At 42.9% G+C, this 14,467-nt stretch overlaps 1 protein-coding gene across 1 annotated transcript in view; it reads left to right on the top strand.

Annotated features, from left to right (window-relative positions):
* Positions 1–1,965: 1,965 nt before the first annotated feature.
* The window catches only part of LOC127130389 (uncharacterized), a 133,163-nt gene continuing 120,661 nt past the window's right edge, over positions 1,966–14,467 (top strand). The window contains exon 1 of the mRNA XM_051059408.1: positions 1,966–2,289. Coding sequence (XP_050915365.1) covers positions 1,966–2,289 — 324 coding nt within the window. The remainder of the gene's footprint in view (positions 2,290–14,467) is intronic.

The raw sequence follows: 14,467 nt of genomic DNA on the forward strand, positions 1-14,467 counted from the left end.
AAATTATATCAAATGGATGTCAAGAGCGCATTCCTTAATGGTTATATATCAGAAGAAGTGTATGTCAACCAACCTCCAGGTTTTGAAAATCCAAAATTTCCAGAACATGTCTTTAAACTTAAAAAATCTTTATATGGACTTAAACAAGCTCCCAGAGCTTGGTATGAACGGTTAAGTAATTTTCTTCTGGAACACAATTTTATCAGAGGGAAAGTTGACTCCACACTCTTCTGTAAGAACCTTAACAATGATCTCATGATATGCCAGATATACGTGGATGATATCATTTTTGGTTCAGCTAACGCCTCTGTTTGTCAAGAATTTTCTGAGTTAATGCAAGCAGAATTTGAAATGAGCTTAATGCAAGAACTAAAGTTCTTCTTAGGAATTCAAATTAACCAAACTTCAGAAGTCACGTACGTTCATCAAAGCAAATACATTAAAGATGTTCTGAAGAAATTTGACATGGCTGACTGCAACTCTGCAAAAACTCCCATGCATCCAACATGCATTCTTGAAAAGGAAGAAGTAAGCAAAAAGGTTTGTCAGAAGCTCTATCGAGGTATGATAGGCTCTCTTCTCTATCTGACTGCTACTCGACCTGATATTCTCTTTAGTGTCTGTCTCTGTGCCAGATTCCAATCAGATCCTAGAGAAACTCACTTAACAGCAGTTAAGAGAATTCTCAAATATCTGAAAGGAACTACTAACCTGGGCCTGATGTATGAGAAAACATCAGAGTATAGACTTTCGGGTTACTGTGATGCAGATTATGCAGGAGATAGACTGGAACGAAAAAGCACGTCTGGAAACTGCTAGCTCCTAGGAAATAATCTGATATCCTGGGCCAGCAAAAGACAGTCAACTATCGCTCTATCAACTGCAGAAGCAGAATACATCTCAGCATCACTGTGCACAACTCAGATGCTCTGGATGAAGAATCAGTTAGAAGATCTGCAAATCTTCGAGAGTAACATTCCTATCTTCTGTGATAATACTGCTGCCATTTGTCTAAGTAAGAATCCCATTCTACACTCCAGAGCTAAGCACATTGAAATAAAACATCATTTTATCAGAGACTATGTTCAGAAAGGGATAATAACATTGAAGTTCATTGATACAGATCATCAATGGGCAGATATATTTACTAAGCCTTTAGCTGAAGATAGATTTCTTTTTATCTTAGAAAATCTGAACATTCAAAATTGCCCTGAATAATTTGTGCCTCTGAAGATGTAAAATGAGACTCTGACATAAACAAATGAGCTTCTGTCTCTGACTCTGATACTTCTACCAAGTTAAGAAGATATCTGAGTTAGAAATCTCCAGGAACCAATCCTTTGGTATTCCTGAAGATCAGATACATCAAACCACGTGGAGCACTTAGCGTCTAACCTTGGAACTTCTAGACAGTTGTCCAGAAGAAATTCAAAGGGCAGACGTTTGAGATCTCCTCGAGCAGTGTGCATACTGTTGGGATTAGACATTCATTTATGAGCCTTAATCATTTCTCCCTCTAAGCGTGCTAACTTGGTTTTTGTGCTAACGCTGAATTGTGTGTCGTTTTGCATGCGTTTTGTTTAGAGTATTTAAACACTCTTCTCACACTCCACACACACTTCACTCTCACTCACTTTCTCAACCAGTTCTCTGAAGAAGATTCATGTCAAACCTACGCTGGACACCTCCTGGGACGCTTTAAAAGATCAGAGGAAGCTACCACATGGTCTTGCAAGGTTTTACAAGAATGAACCCAGAGAAGCAATCCTCCACTATATGCAGCGTCTGAAGGATGAAGGAGTAGACATCTCTGACTTCAGACTAGACGATATGCTAGATTCAGAATCAGACTTCGTTAAGTTCAAAAGAGGTCCATCTGAAAAGAAGTCTTCAAAAGCGAAGAAAGCAAGGCTAGGAGAAACATCTGAATCAAGACCTTCAGCGCCTCTGCAAGAAATTTCTGGTATGTCTGCCCCTACTATTCCCTCTGAACCTCCTTTGGTTTCCTCTATTTCTCTCCCAACACCTATCTACACCTCCTCTGAAACCCCACCTTCTACAACCAGAACCTCACAACCTTTACCCAAATTTAATCTTGCCCATACATCACTACCTCTATCCGAAGCTGAAGAACTTAATCAAACCACTTCTTCATCTTCAGCTCCAGAATCACCTCCTTACCTTATCCTCTCCTCTGACCCAGAACCTTCTGACCCCGCTTCTTCCACTCTAGCCCACCTTTATTCTCTAAACCAAAACACTCAACAACCAACACAACCTCCACCTGAAGTAACTTCACCATCCACAGAACAACCAACCCTCATTCCATCTGAACTCCAACCCTCTGACCTTCACACCTCTGAAACTATCCCTCCAAACACTTCCGCTGAACCTGAACCTGAACCTGAACCTGAACCTGAACCTGAACCTGAACCTGAGCCTCAAACACTAAACTTAAGCCCTCTAAACTCTCCACCCCAAACATTTGAACCTGAACATTCCCTGCCTACCCTTGAGGAAGCCATAATGTTGTTCGTAGGGGCTTTAGTACAAAAGGTCAAGTCTCTGACCACTAACTCTGGCATCAGTGATGATCCTGACTCTGTAAGGACACACTGGAACAGAGTCATTGGCTAGATGACTTCTTAGGCTTTCAAGCTGAAGCACATCTCTGAGCAAGTCAGAAACGACTTCATCAGAGATGCTGAGGCAAGACTACAGGAGAGACTTGCCAGAGAAGCTGAAGAAGAAGCCAGGAGGCAAGAAGAAGAAAGAGATAGACAAGCAGAAATCCAAAGGGCCAAGGAAGATGAGGCTAAAGCTCTACCTGATGCTGCTGCTGCTGCTACTGAAGCTGAAGCAAAGGCAGCTGCAGAAGCTGAAGCCAAAGCTGCTGAAGAACATAGTGCGCTGACTCAGGGGGAGTCCTCTTCTGTCATTCCCATGGTTCTCAAGACACTTGAAGAACTTCAGAAAGACCAGAAGGAACTCAGAGCCAGAATGGACAAACAGGACACCGTCAACGACAACATTCAGAACATGCTGGCTCAACTGCTTCAGAGAATGCCTCCTCCTCCCAACCCTTAGGCACTTAGGATTTTTTTTGTTTGTTGCTTTGTTTTCCTTGTTCTGATGTTTGCTTGTTTGCTTTCTTGCCATTGTCTCTGCTGTTCAATTCTCTGAATATAATGTTTTTTAATTTTTGTTTAAGTCTTTTTGATTCTGACAAAAAGGGGGAGAAATCGAATATAGCTCTGATGAAATATTGCCTAATACCGTAAGCACTCTACAACATATTATTTCTTAAAAATAAATTCATCTAACACTGGACTTAAGAAATTGCAGAAGGTATCGAGAAACTTCATTGCTTGGAAGCTCTGGTAAGAACTTCTGAACTCCCTAACCTATCTCAGGGGGAGCCCACTTCTATCTGATCTGATCTGATATTTTTTATGTTTCATCTGCTATTTGAGTTTATTTTGTCATCATCAAAAAGGGGGAGATTGTAAGAACAAAAATTGTTCTACAACAGATTCCAAGATTTTGATGATAACAAAGGATGAAACCAAAAATGGCACTCTAACGAAAAGTTTCTAAGTGTGCAGGACTCTAAACAAAAGAAAGGAATCTGATTGCGTTATCAGATACAGAATCATATCAGATACAAACTACCAGAAGATCAGAAGCATCTGAAGCAGAAACACGCTCAAGAAGTTCCAACTCTGAGCAAAACAGCAGAATATCAGAAGCATCTGAAGAAGGAGTACACTCTAGAAGTTCTGACTCTGAACAACGGGATATCAATTCCAGAAGCTCTCAGCGTCATCTGAAGACATCATCAGAACTCTAAAAGATCAACATCAGAAGCTCCGAATCAACATAGCAAGATTCCAAGATTCCCAGAGTCACGTAGTCTGATAATGGATTTCCTAAATCAGAAAGAGTAACGTCTACTGCAAATTAAATGGAAAGAATCTATTCTTGGAAAGAAGTTATTCAGGGAGACAAAGTTGTTTTGGCAAGAAACAACAGAAATTATGGCATTAATTCCTATTCAAGACAAATTATATGCCATCAGTTTCAACGGTCCTTTCACTCCTATAAAAAGGACAGCAAACAACATTGAGAGGCGCGCAAGTACACACGAAAACTTTCTCTCTCTCTCTCTCTCAATCTTTCACGAGTTTTTGCTCATACGTGAAACATTCTATTTACTATCATCATTGTAATATTTGCTTTATCCTAGAAGCACTCTAGATTACAAACTGTGTTTCATCTAAGTTGTTTTATTTCCTCAAGTGACTCTGCGCAGTCTGTATACTTGAGAGGACTAAGAGATCACTCTCTTAGACGTTGGTTGTAAACTATCTTTCAAGATTAGTGGATTAAGTCCTTGTTGAAGGCAAAATCACCTTGGCCGGGTGGAATGGAGTAGCTTTGTGTTATAAGTGAACCAGTATAAATTCCTTGTGTGGTCTTTATTTTGAAAAAGCGCTTATTTCCCAAAACAATTCAAACCCCCCTTTCTTGTTTTTCTCACCTTCTTAACTCTGCAAAGGGGAGAACAAAGGATTTACAACTACCGAATACTGGGTAGAAGACCAAAGATTCTGGCTGAGGAAACAAGAGGTTTACCACTACCGACTACTGGGTAGAAAACCAAAGACTCAGCTGAGGATAAAATTGCTAGCATACGGCAATTATCCACAAGGAAGCACAGACTCCACTAGGGAGACGACAACAACATAGGATTTACAACTACCGAGTACTGGGTAGAAGTCCGCAAAATCCACCATCAACCAGGATGAAACACAAAGGTTACCTCTGCTAGGGGAATAGAGATAGGACCTACAACTACCGGTTACTGGGTAGAGGGCCATAACTCTGATGAGGATACAAAAATAGGGTTTACAACTACCGAATACGGGGTAGAAAACCAAAGCCTCTACGTGGGGAGTGAAAGGATCACAACTCCGCACGGGAAACACAATTAGGGTTTATAACTACTAGTTACTGGGTAGAAAACCACAAACTGCTGGAGAGCAAGAAAATAGGATTTATAACTACCGAATACTGGGTAGAAAACCAACGACTCTTGCTGAGGAACAAAAAGTTCACAACCACAGATTCCACAAAAGGGAAAAAGGTATATAGGATTTACAACTACCGGTTACTGGGTAGAAAACCGCAAAGATAGGACTTATAACTACCGGATACGGGGTAGAAGGCCCAAACTCCGCTGGGGATAAAATGAACCATTGCCGGTTACTGGGCAATTTATTCATTTATTCCACAGGGAAGCACAAGAGACAGTTGAAGAAATGGCCAATTCAGGATCAAACCAAAAAGGCAAACTGAATCAAGACTCGTCCTAATGAGGATATAACTCAATAGGGAAAACCCATCCCAATATATGCGTTGGGAGGAAACGGAAACAACCGTCATCCACGAGGATATATCTCAGTGGAGAACTGCAGAAGGAAAGACAGACACTTTCTGCTTATGGGGCTGACTCTATATTGAGAGATTAAACACCCGACATCTACTTGGGGAGATATACTAGAGAGATCTATATCACCAATCAGTAGGAGACAACAAACAAAAGATATATGGCAAAAAATGCAACATGAATATCTGAATGTTGAAAATATGCATGAATATGCGTGATTTATGTTTGATGAATGCTGACAAAACAGACATTTCTAACACAAACAGGTTCAGGAATCAAACGCCCGGTACTACACTTCCAGAGGAAAATCCAAGAAAACCAACTAGAAAGCCAATCTGCTGGAGATCTGAATGCTAAAAAGCAAAGATCTGTTGGGAAGCAAAAGATCAGAGATATCAAAGAAATCACAAAATCTCTGAGTGATGGATCATCAATCAACCCAACTGGGGAACAGAAGTCCACAACAGGCAGCAACTGCCACAAAGACAAATTTGTTGGGGAAGTAGAGAAATCACGAGATTTCTGCAGGGGATCATCAGTCTCAGCTGGGAAAAAGGAGTTTACTACATAGGCAGCAACTGCTGAAGAGAACAGAACACACAAGTAGAATCTGGTCGTACAAGCAACTCTATCGGGGATACTGTCAGCAACTCCATTGGGGATAAATCCACTGAGGGAAAACAGATCACCCAAGTAGATTCTGCACACAAGCCACTCTACTGGGGATCAAAAGCATCAGGAAATCAGCCAAATCTCTGCAGGAGAGAAAACCATCACAGATACAATCCATCATACCATAAATCTACTGAGGATTTATCTGAGGCAGAGAAGGAGAACTGGGGATCAACCACCGAATACCAAACCTTCACAAAATACCACAACTGTTGAGGAGGACAGGAAATCACTGCTCTGCTGAAGGGAAAAGAGGTGACATACTCAACAAGCGCTTTGATGAGGAGATATAACATAGATGAAGTACATCATATCCATAACTCCGCTGGCGACTACACTGAGGAGAGTGACGAGGTACTAGGGTATCAACCCACCAATTACCGAATCTTCCAAAAGGAAAGCACCCATGCCGGGGAGAGAATGCTGCTGGGGATGAAAACTGAAGTTTCCAACAAGCACTCTGCTCTGGGAACAGAACATTCTTAACAGAAGCTCTGCCTGGGGAACAACCCCAACAACAATCTGGAGAAAGAGGATACAACCATGCCAGGAATATGAACAAATGTCTTACCCTGTTGGAAATCATGCCACCCTTGGGAGAGCACTGAGAAATTCTTAAGTATCCTTTCATCATTGTGAATGTTCACTTTGTTTTAAAAACAATTTTGAAATTTTTTTATTGTTTAAAACAATGACATTTTATCAATTAAAACATGCAAAATATTTGTTGAATTGAAACAAATAAGAGTGCAAATAATTGGATAAAAGCTCAAATTTATTTGATGGAATGGTAGCCTGCAAATGGCAGGACTCCATAGATCTGTACAATTTTGAAATCGGTGATATATATTGGAAGAGGGCTACATTGAACATAATGACCATTTCTCTACCAATTTGAATCCGATGTATTCGAAGCTTCAGTTGACGACGAATCAAGAATCTCTGACGAACAGACGGCTGTGGAACAGAAAGTCTTGTCAGGATGCAGTTACTTGCCAAATCCCTAATTTTTGCCTAGATTGGCCCAGGTTGAGGTACTCAATCTAGCGGGATGCAAATATTCTTTTTTTTCATGTCTCTAATTTTTGCCTGGATCGCCCTTTCGGGTTTTCCACCGAGACGCTCATTTTTGCCTAAGCCGCCCTTTCGGGTTTTTAACTTAGCGAGTTATTCTGTTTTTCTTTTTAGGCAAAGTATTTCTTGACTGCATCTGAATTCACAGGACGAGTGAAATCCTCCCCATCCATAGTTGTGAGCATCAAAGCACCGCCTGAAAAGGCTCTCTTGACAACATATGGACCTTCATAGTTTGGAGTCCACTTGCCCCTGGAATCGGGCGCGAAAGACAAGACTTTCTTGAGCACGAGGTCACCTTCTCGGAACACACGAGGCTTGACTTTCTTATCAAATGCTTTCTTCATTCTCTGCTGATATAACTGACCATGGCACATGGCAGTCAATCGCTTCTCTTCAATCAAATTCAGTTGGTCATAACGACTCTGAATCCATTCATCATCAGTCAACTTGGCTTCCATCAAGACTCTCATTGATGGGATCTCCACCTCTACTGGGAGAACAACCTCCATGCCGTAAACAAGAGAAAAAGGGGTGCCCCTGTTGAAGTGCGGACAGATGTACGATAACCATGCAAAGCAAATGGCAACATCTCATGCCAATCTTTGTACGTAACTGTCATCTTCTGGATAATCTTCTTGATATTCTTATTAGCAGCTTCAACAACCCCGTTCATCTTGGGTCTGTAGGGAGAAGAATTATGGTGGGCAATCTTGAACTCAGCGCACAACTCTTCCATCACCTTATTATTCAGATTAGATCCATTATCAGTAATGATCTTATCAGGCACACCATAACGGCAAATAAGCTGATTCTTGATAAACTTCACGACCACTTGCCTGGTCACATTCGCATATGATGCCGCTTCAACCCATTTGGTGAAGTAGTCAATTGCTACGAGAATAAACTTGTGTCCATTGGACGCTTTCGGTTCAATCATGCCGATCATGTCGATTCCCCACATAGAGAAAGGCCATGGTGATGAAATCACATTCAGAAGTGTCGGAGGAATATGAATCTTATCCGCATAAATCTGACACTTATGGCATTTCTTCACGTATTTGCAGCAGTCAGACTCCATTGTCAGCCAATAGTAGCCTGCTCTCAGCATCTTCCTAGCCATGGCATGTCCATTGGAATGAGTACCAAATGAACCCTCATGGACCTCAGTCATTAACAGGTCTGCTTCGTGTCTATCCACGCATCTGAGCAAAACCATGTCAAAATTTCTTTTGTAAAACACTTCACCACTGAGGTAGAAACTGCCTGACAACCTTCTCGGAGTTTTCCTATCTTTCACAGATGCCCCAGGCGGGTAGACCTGGTTCTGGAGGAAATTCTTGATATCAAAATACCAAGGCTTGTCATCATTCATTTCTTCAACTGCAAACACGTGAGCTGGTTTACCCAAGCGCATCACGATGATGTTGGGGACTTCATTCCAATACTTGACTACAATCATAGAAGCAAGCGTAGCAAGCGCATCTGCCATCCGATTATCTTCTCGAGGAATATGATGAAAATCAACTTCAGTAAAGAACGTTGAGATCCTCCTCGCATAATCTCTGTACGGGATGAGACTTGGCTGATTCGTCTCCCACTCTCCCTTGATCTGATTGACAACCAGGGCCGAATCACCATACACATCGAGATGCTTGATCCTCAGATCAATGCACTCTTCTAATCCCATAATACAGGCTTCGTACTCAGCCATATTATTCGTGCATTTGAAAGTTAGCCTTGATGTAAACGGAATATGTGTGCCCTGAGGAGTAATGATTACTGCCCCAATTCCATTTCCGTACTGATTTACAGCGCCATCAAACACCATCGTCCATCTGGAACCAGGTTCTGGACCTTCATCAAGTGTAGGCTCATCGCAGTCTTTCATTTTCAAATACAGAATCTCCTCGTCTAGGAAGTCGTACTGAACAGACTGATGATCTTCAATCGGCTGGTGTGCCAAATGGTCAGCCAAGATACTACCTTTGATAGCTTTCTGAGCTCGATACTCGATATCATATTCAGACAACAACATCTACCAACGGGCAATCCTCCCAGTTAAAGCAGGCTTCTCGAAGATATACTTGATTGGATCCATTCTGGATATCAACCAAGTTGTATGATTTATCATGTACTGGCGCAAACGCTTAGCAACCCAAGCCAAAGCACAACACGTCTTCTCAAGCATTGAGTATCGAGACTCACAATCAGTGAACTTCTTACTCAGGTAGTAGATAGCAGATTCTTTCTTTCCGGATTCGTCTTGTTGACCGAGTACACAACCCATCGAGTCTTCAAGAACGGTGAAATACATGATCAGAGGTATTCCTTCTACAGGCGGAGACAAGATCGGAGGTTCAGAAAGATACTCTTTGATATTGTCGAAAGCCTTCTGGAAATCCTCGGTCCAATCATGAGATTGATCCTTCCGGAGGAGCTTGAATATCGGCGCACATGTGGCAGTCATGTGGGATATAAATCTGGAAATATAATTCAAGCGGCCAAGAAAACCTCGGACTTGCTTTTTAGTTTTGGGCGCAGGCATCTCTTGTATTGCTTTGACCTTTGCAGGATCAACCTCAATACCTCTCTCGCTGAGAACAAAACCCAATAACTTGCCGGACCGGACTCCAAATGTACATTTGTTCGGATTCAGACGAAGCCTAAACTTCCTCAGACGCTGAAAAAGCTTCAACAAATGCTCAACATGTTCAACTTCCGTTCGGGACTTAGCAATCATATCATCGACATAGACCTCTATCTCCTTGTGCATCATATCATGAAACAAGGTAGTCATAGCTCGTTGATACGTGGCTCCGGCGTTCTTCAAACCGAAGGGCATCACTCGATAACAGAATGTTCCCCAAGGTGTGATGAATGTTGTCTTCTCCATATCCTCGGGTGCCATCTTAATCTGGTTATAACCGGAAAATCCGTCCATAAACGAGAAGACTTTGAATTTAGCTGTATTGTCTACCAACATATCAATGTGTGGTAGAGGAAAATCATCTTTCGGACTAGCTTTATTCAAATCTCTGTAATCAACACACATACGGACTTTTCCATCTTTCTTAGGCACAGGCACAATATTGGCCACCCATTGAGGATACGTAGAAGTCACCAGAAACCCCGCATCAATTTGCTTCTGAACTTCCTCTTTGATCTTCACTGCCATATCGGGATGAGTTTTTCTGAGCTTCTGCTTCACAGGCACGCACTCAGGCTTCAGCGGCAGGAAATGTTGCACAATATCTGTATCTAGACCCGGCATGTCTTCATATGACCAAGCAAAGATATCGGAATATTCTCGTAGCAAACTGATCAACCCTTTCTTGACAGACTCTTCAAGGAGTGCCCCAATCTTCACCATTCAAACACAATCTTCAGACCCCAAGTTGACTGTTTCCAGATTCTCAAGGTGCGGCTGAATGATCTTCTCTTCGTGCTCAAGAAGACGGGTAATCTCATCAGGAATCTCTTCAACATCATCTTCCTCTGCTCCGAATACAGGGAATTCAAAATTGGGAGATGGCGTAGGATCATTATGTTCAATGGGTTTTAGAATCAACCTGCATAATGATTTTGGATAATAAAAAACTTTAGAATTTAAACAAGCAAATCATTATGCAGATGAAAAGATTGCTTTTATTCTTGTTTTTAGGGTTTTTTGTGATCACCGATTTCATGCAAAAAGCAAAAAGTGAAAACAAATGGAAAAACAAATGTTTAACATGAATTCATTGAATGAAATATCATTGTATAAATGATGCCAACAATGTCATCACTTCTCCTTTTGGCATGGGAGAAGGGTTTTTAACAAAGTGAACATATTACGCTGACTTATGAATGACTGTAGGAACATCCACAGCGACCCAATTGTGGCAGATCCCGTCAAGGATAACAAAATTGCCGGTATCCTCTGCATCCTCTTCCGGAATAGCAGCAACTTCTTCAGCTTGATCGGCATGGATAAAACCTCCACTCTTGAACAAACCTTTCTCATTGAAGACCCCAGAAGAATAGCCAATGCCAGCCCGGGACTTGTTATCTTCAAGCTCAATCATTTTTCCTAACCCAGCAACTGCACCACATTCAATGGCCAGTTTCGCATCACGATAGGAAGCAAATCAAAGAGACTTCTTCTCAATCGGCTCAGCAATAGACAAAGCTTGGAAAGGCGTTCTAACTTCATCCTCAACATCAATATATGAGAAAGAAGATAAGTGGCTAACTAGGAGAGCCTTTTCTCCCCCTACCACAACCAGTTTCTTATTCTTAACATATTTCAGCTTCTGGTGTAGCGTGGATGTCATGGCGCCAGCCTCGTGAATCCATGGTCTACTAAGGAGACAGCTATAAGATGGGTGGATATCCATAACCTGAAAGGTAGCCTGGAAATCACTTGGTCCAATCTTGATTGGGAGATCAACTTCCCTAATCACGGTCTTACGCGACCCATCGAAAGCTTTCACAACAACACCACTCTGCCTCATGGGAGGACCTTGATATGACAATCTCGAAAGAGTGGTTTTCGGAAATACATTCAAAGATGACCCAGTGTCCACCAACACATTGGACATGGCGTCGCTCTTGCAATTCATGGATATATGTAAAGCCATGTTGTGGTCTCTTCCCTCCTCAGGGAGATCAGCGTCACAGAAACTCAAAGTGTTGCAAGCAGTGATGTTTGCAACGATACTGTCAAACTGTTCGATAGTGACATCATGATCAACATATGCCAAGTCCAAAACTTTCTGTAGAGCCTCCCTATGGGGTTCTGAATTCAGAAGCAAAGATAATACGGAGATCTTGGACGGCGTTTGTAGAAGCTGGTCTACAACGTTGTACTCACTCTTCTTGATGAGCCTCAACATCTCATCACAGTCTTCATTCACAGTGCCACTCGGGCCAACAGAAGAAGTAGGAGTCTTTTGTACAGAGGAGGGTTTAGCAACAGGTGCCGGATTCGGAGAATTAACAGCATTCCCAACCGGACGCTCAACAGAGTCAGCCACATCAGCCCTAGCCTGAGGCTTCGGCGCTGAAAACACACGACCACTACGGGTCAACCCACTGACATCAGCGATATTAACAACAGAGGATGAAGGCAACGACACTTCTTTCCCATCTTCCACGGCAACAGGATTATAGCGGAAGGGAACATCTTTATCAGAAGAATAAGGCACAGGGCCTGCAGGCTTAATCACCAAAGAAGGAGAGACCTTTTGCTTGCTACCATCATATCTAATGACAACAGGCTTAGGAATCTTGAACACCGGGGAAATCACATTCACCTCTGGTTTGTCTTCATCAACATTTCTGTTCTGAAGAATCTCAATGGTACCATCATCTAACAGCTCTTGCAGCTCTCTGCGCACTTGGCGGCAACCCAGACGATTGACATAGCAGATACGGCATTTGTCATGGTCGTGCTCCATATGACTGTAATCACACAGTAGACGATGCAACTCAACCAATGACTGTCGAATATGGCTTACATATTTGACTTTGTATTTACCAGGGCAACCCTGGACCATGTTCACTGACTTCCCATGCTCGGGCAATGGGTTCTTCGTAACATTGGGGCCTGAGTCCTCAAAGCTCAGAATGCCGCATCTCATAAGGTCTTGAACCTTAGTCTTCAACGGATAGCAATTTTCCACATTGTGACCCGGAGCACCGGAATGATAAACACAATGCTGGTCGGGCTTGTACCACCACTGCGGGTTAGCAGGTACAGCCGGAGGATCCCTCGGAGTAATCAATTTCCGCTCTATTAAAGAGTGATATAGCTCGCCGTATGACACAGGAATCGGATCGAAAGTGATCTTCTTCCTCTCATAACTCGAATTAGCTTGATTACTGCTGCTGCAAGGCTGGTAAGCCTGTTGCTGAGGGTGATGTTGTTGCTGATACTGTTGAGATTGTTGCTGATGATATTGCTGATTGTCACGGATGATAGGTGCTATATGAGCCACCTGGTGCTGACTACTGGCATGACGCACAGGCTTCCTCTTGGCAGAGGGTCTTCTGGATTTAACATGGGATTGCACAGCATGTGCCTCCCCATCTTTCTTCTTCGCAAACGCCCCATACCGCTTGCTAGAAGAGCCTTCATCCTTGGATAAACGTCCTTCACAGACTCCTTCCTCCAATCGCATCCCCATGTTCACCATCTCGGTGAAATCAGAGGGAGCACTAGCGATCATCCGCTCATAGTAAAATGAACTAAGAGTCTTCAGAAAGATTTTGGTCATTTCCTTCTCTTCCAGCGGAGGAGTAATCTGAGCTGCCAGCTCTCGCCACCTCTGGGCGTACTCTTTAAATGTCTTTTTGTCCTTCTGGGACATGGCTCGGAGCTGATCCCGATCGGGAGCCATATCCATGTTATATTTATACTGCTTGACGAAGGCTTCGCCAAGGTCATCGAAGGAACGGATGTTTGCACTGTCCAAACTCATATACCAACGCAGTGCAGCACCGGACAGGCTATCCTTGAAATAATGAATCAGCAGTTGGTCATTATCTGTTTGAGTAGACATTTTCCTGGCATACATAACCAGGTGGCTGAGCGGGCAGGTGTTCCCATTGTACTTCTCAAAGTCTGGAACTTTGAATTTGACAGGTATCTTAACACCGGGAACCAAACATAATTCAGCAGCAGACTTGCCGAACAAATCTTTTCCTCTAAGGGTCTTCAATTCCTTGCGGAGTTCAAGGAATTGGTCATTCATCGCATCCATCTTTTCATTAACATCTGGGCCCTCAGACGGCTCAGAATGATAGATGGTGTCGTCTACCCTAGGAATGGCATGCACGACAGGAGGAGTCATCGCAAGGACCGGGCTAGATGCCGGCATGGAAGCAAATGTCGGAGCTGGAATATCCGGCATATAACCAGGAGGCATCCCCCACGGAAACCCGGGTGGCATGGCTGTTGGCACAAAGTGGGCACTGGCAGCTGGCACTGTCGAGGAAACCACTTCAGATATAACAGTCCTCTGGGGAGGAGTTGCAGGCGGTGGAGACGGTTGATTCTGTGCAGCTAAGAATTGCTCCATCAGAGCGCTCAATCTAGCGACCTCTTCTTTCAGCTCACGATTCTCTTGTTCAAGTTGATCCATCACTCTTGCAGAGTTGGCTCTGGTGTAGTACCGATGAGTCAGCTTGTCTTCAAAATAAATGAAGAGCACAGAGTTAGGCCACAGACAAGAAGACCAGGACAACACCTGCTTATGCAAAATGATGCATGCAATGTTCGTGCATATG

Source organism: Lathyrus oleraceus, chromosome 3 (assembly GCF_024323335.1).
Source record: "Lathyrus oleraceus cultivar Zhongwan6 chromosome 3, CAAS_Psat_ZW6_1.0, whole genome shotgun sequence".
Lineage (NCBI taxonomy): Eukaryota > Viridiplantae > Streptophyta > Magnoliopsida > Fabales > Fabaceae > Lathyrus > Lathyrus oleraceus.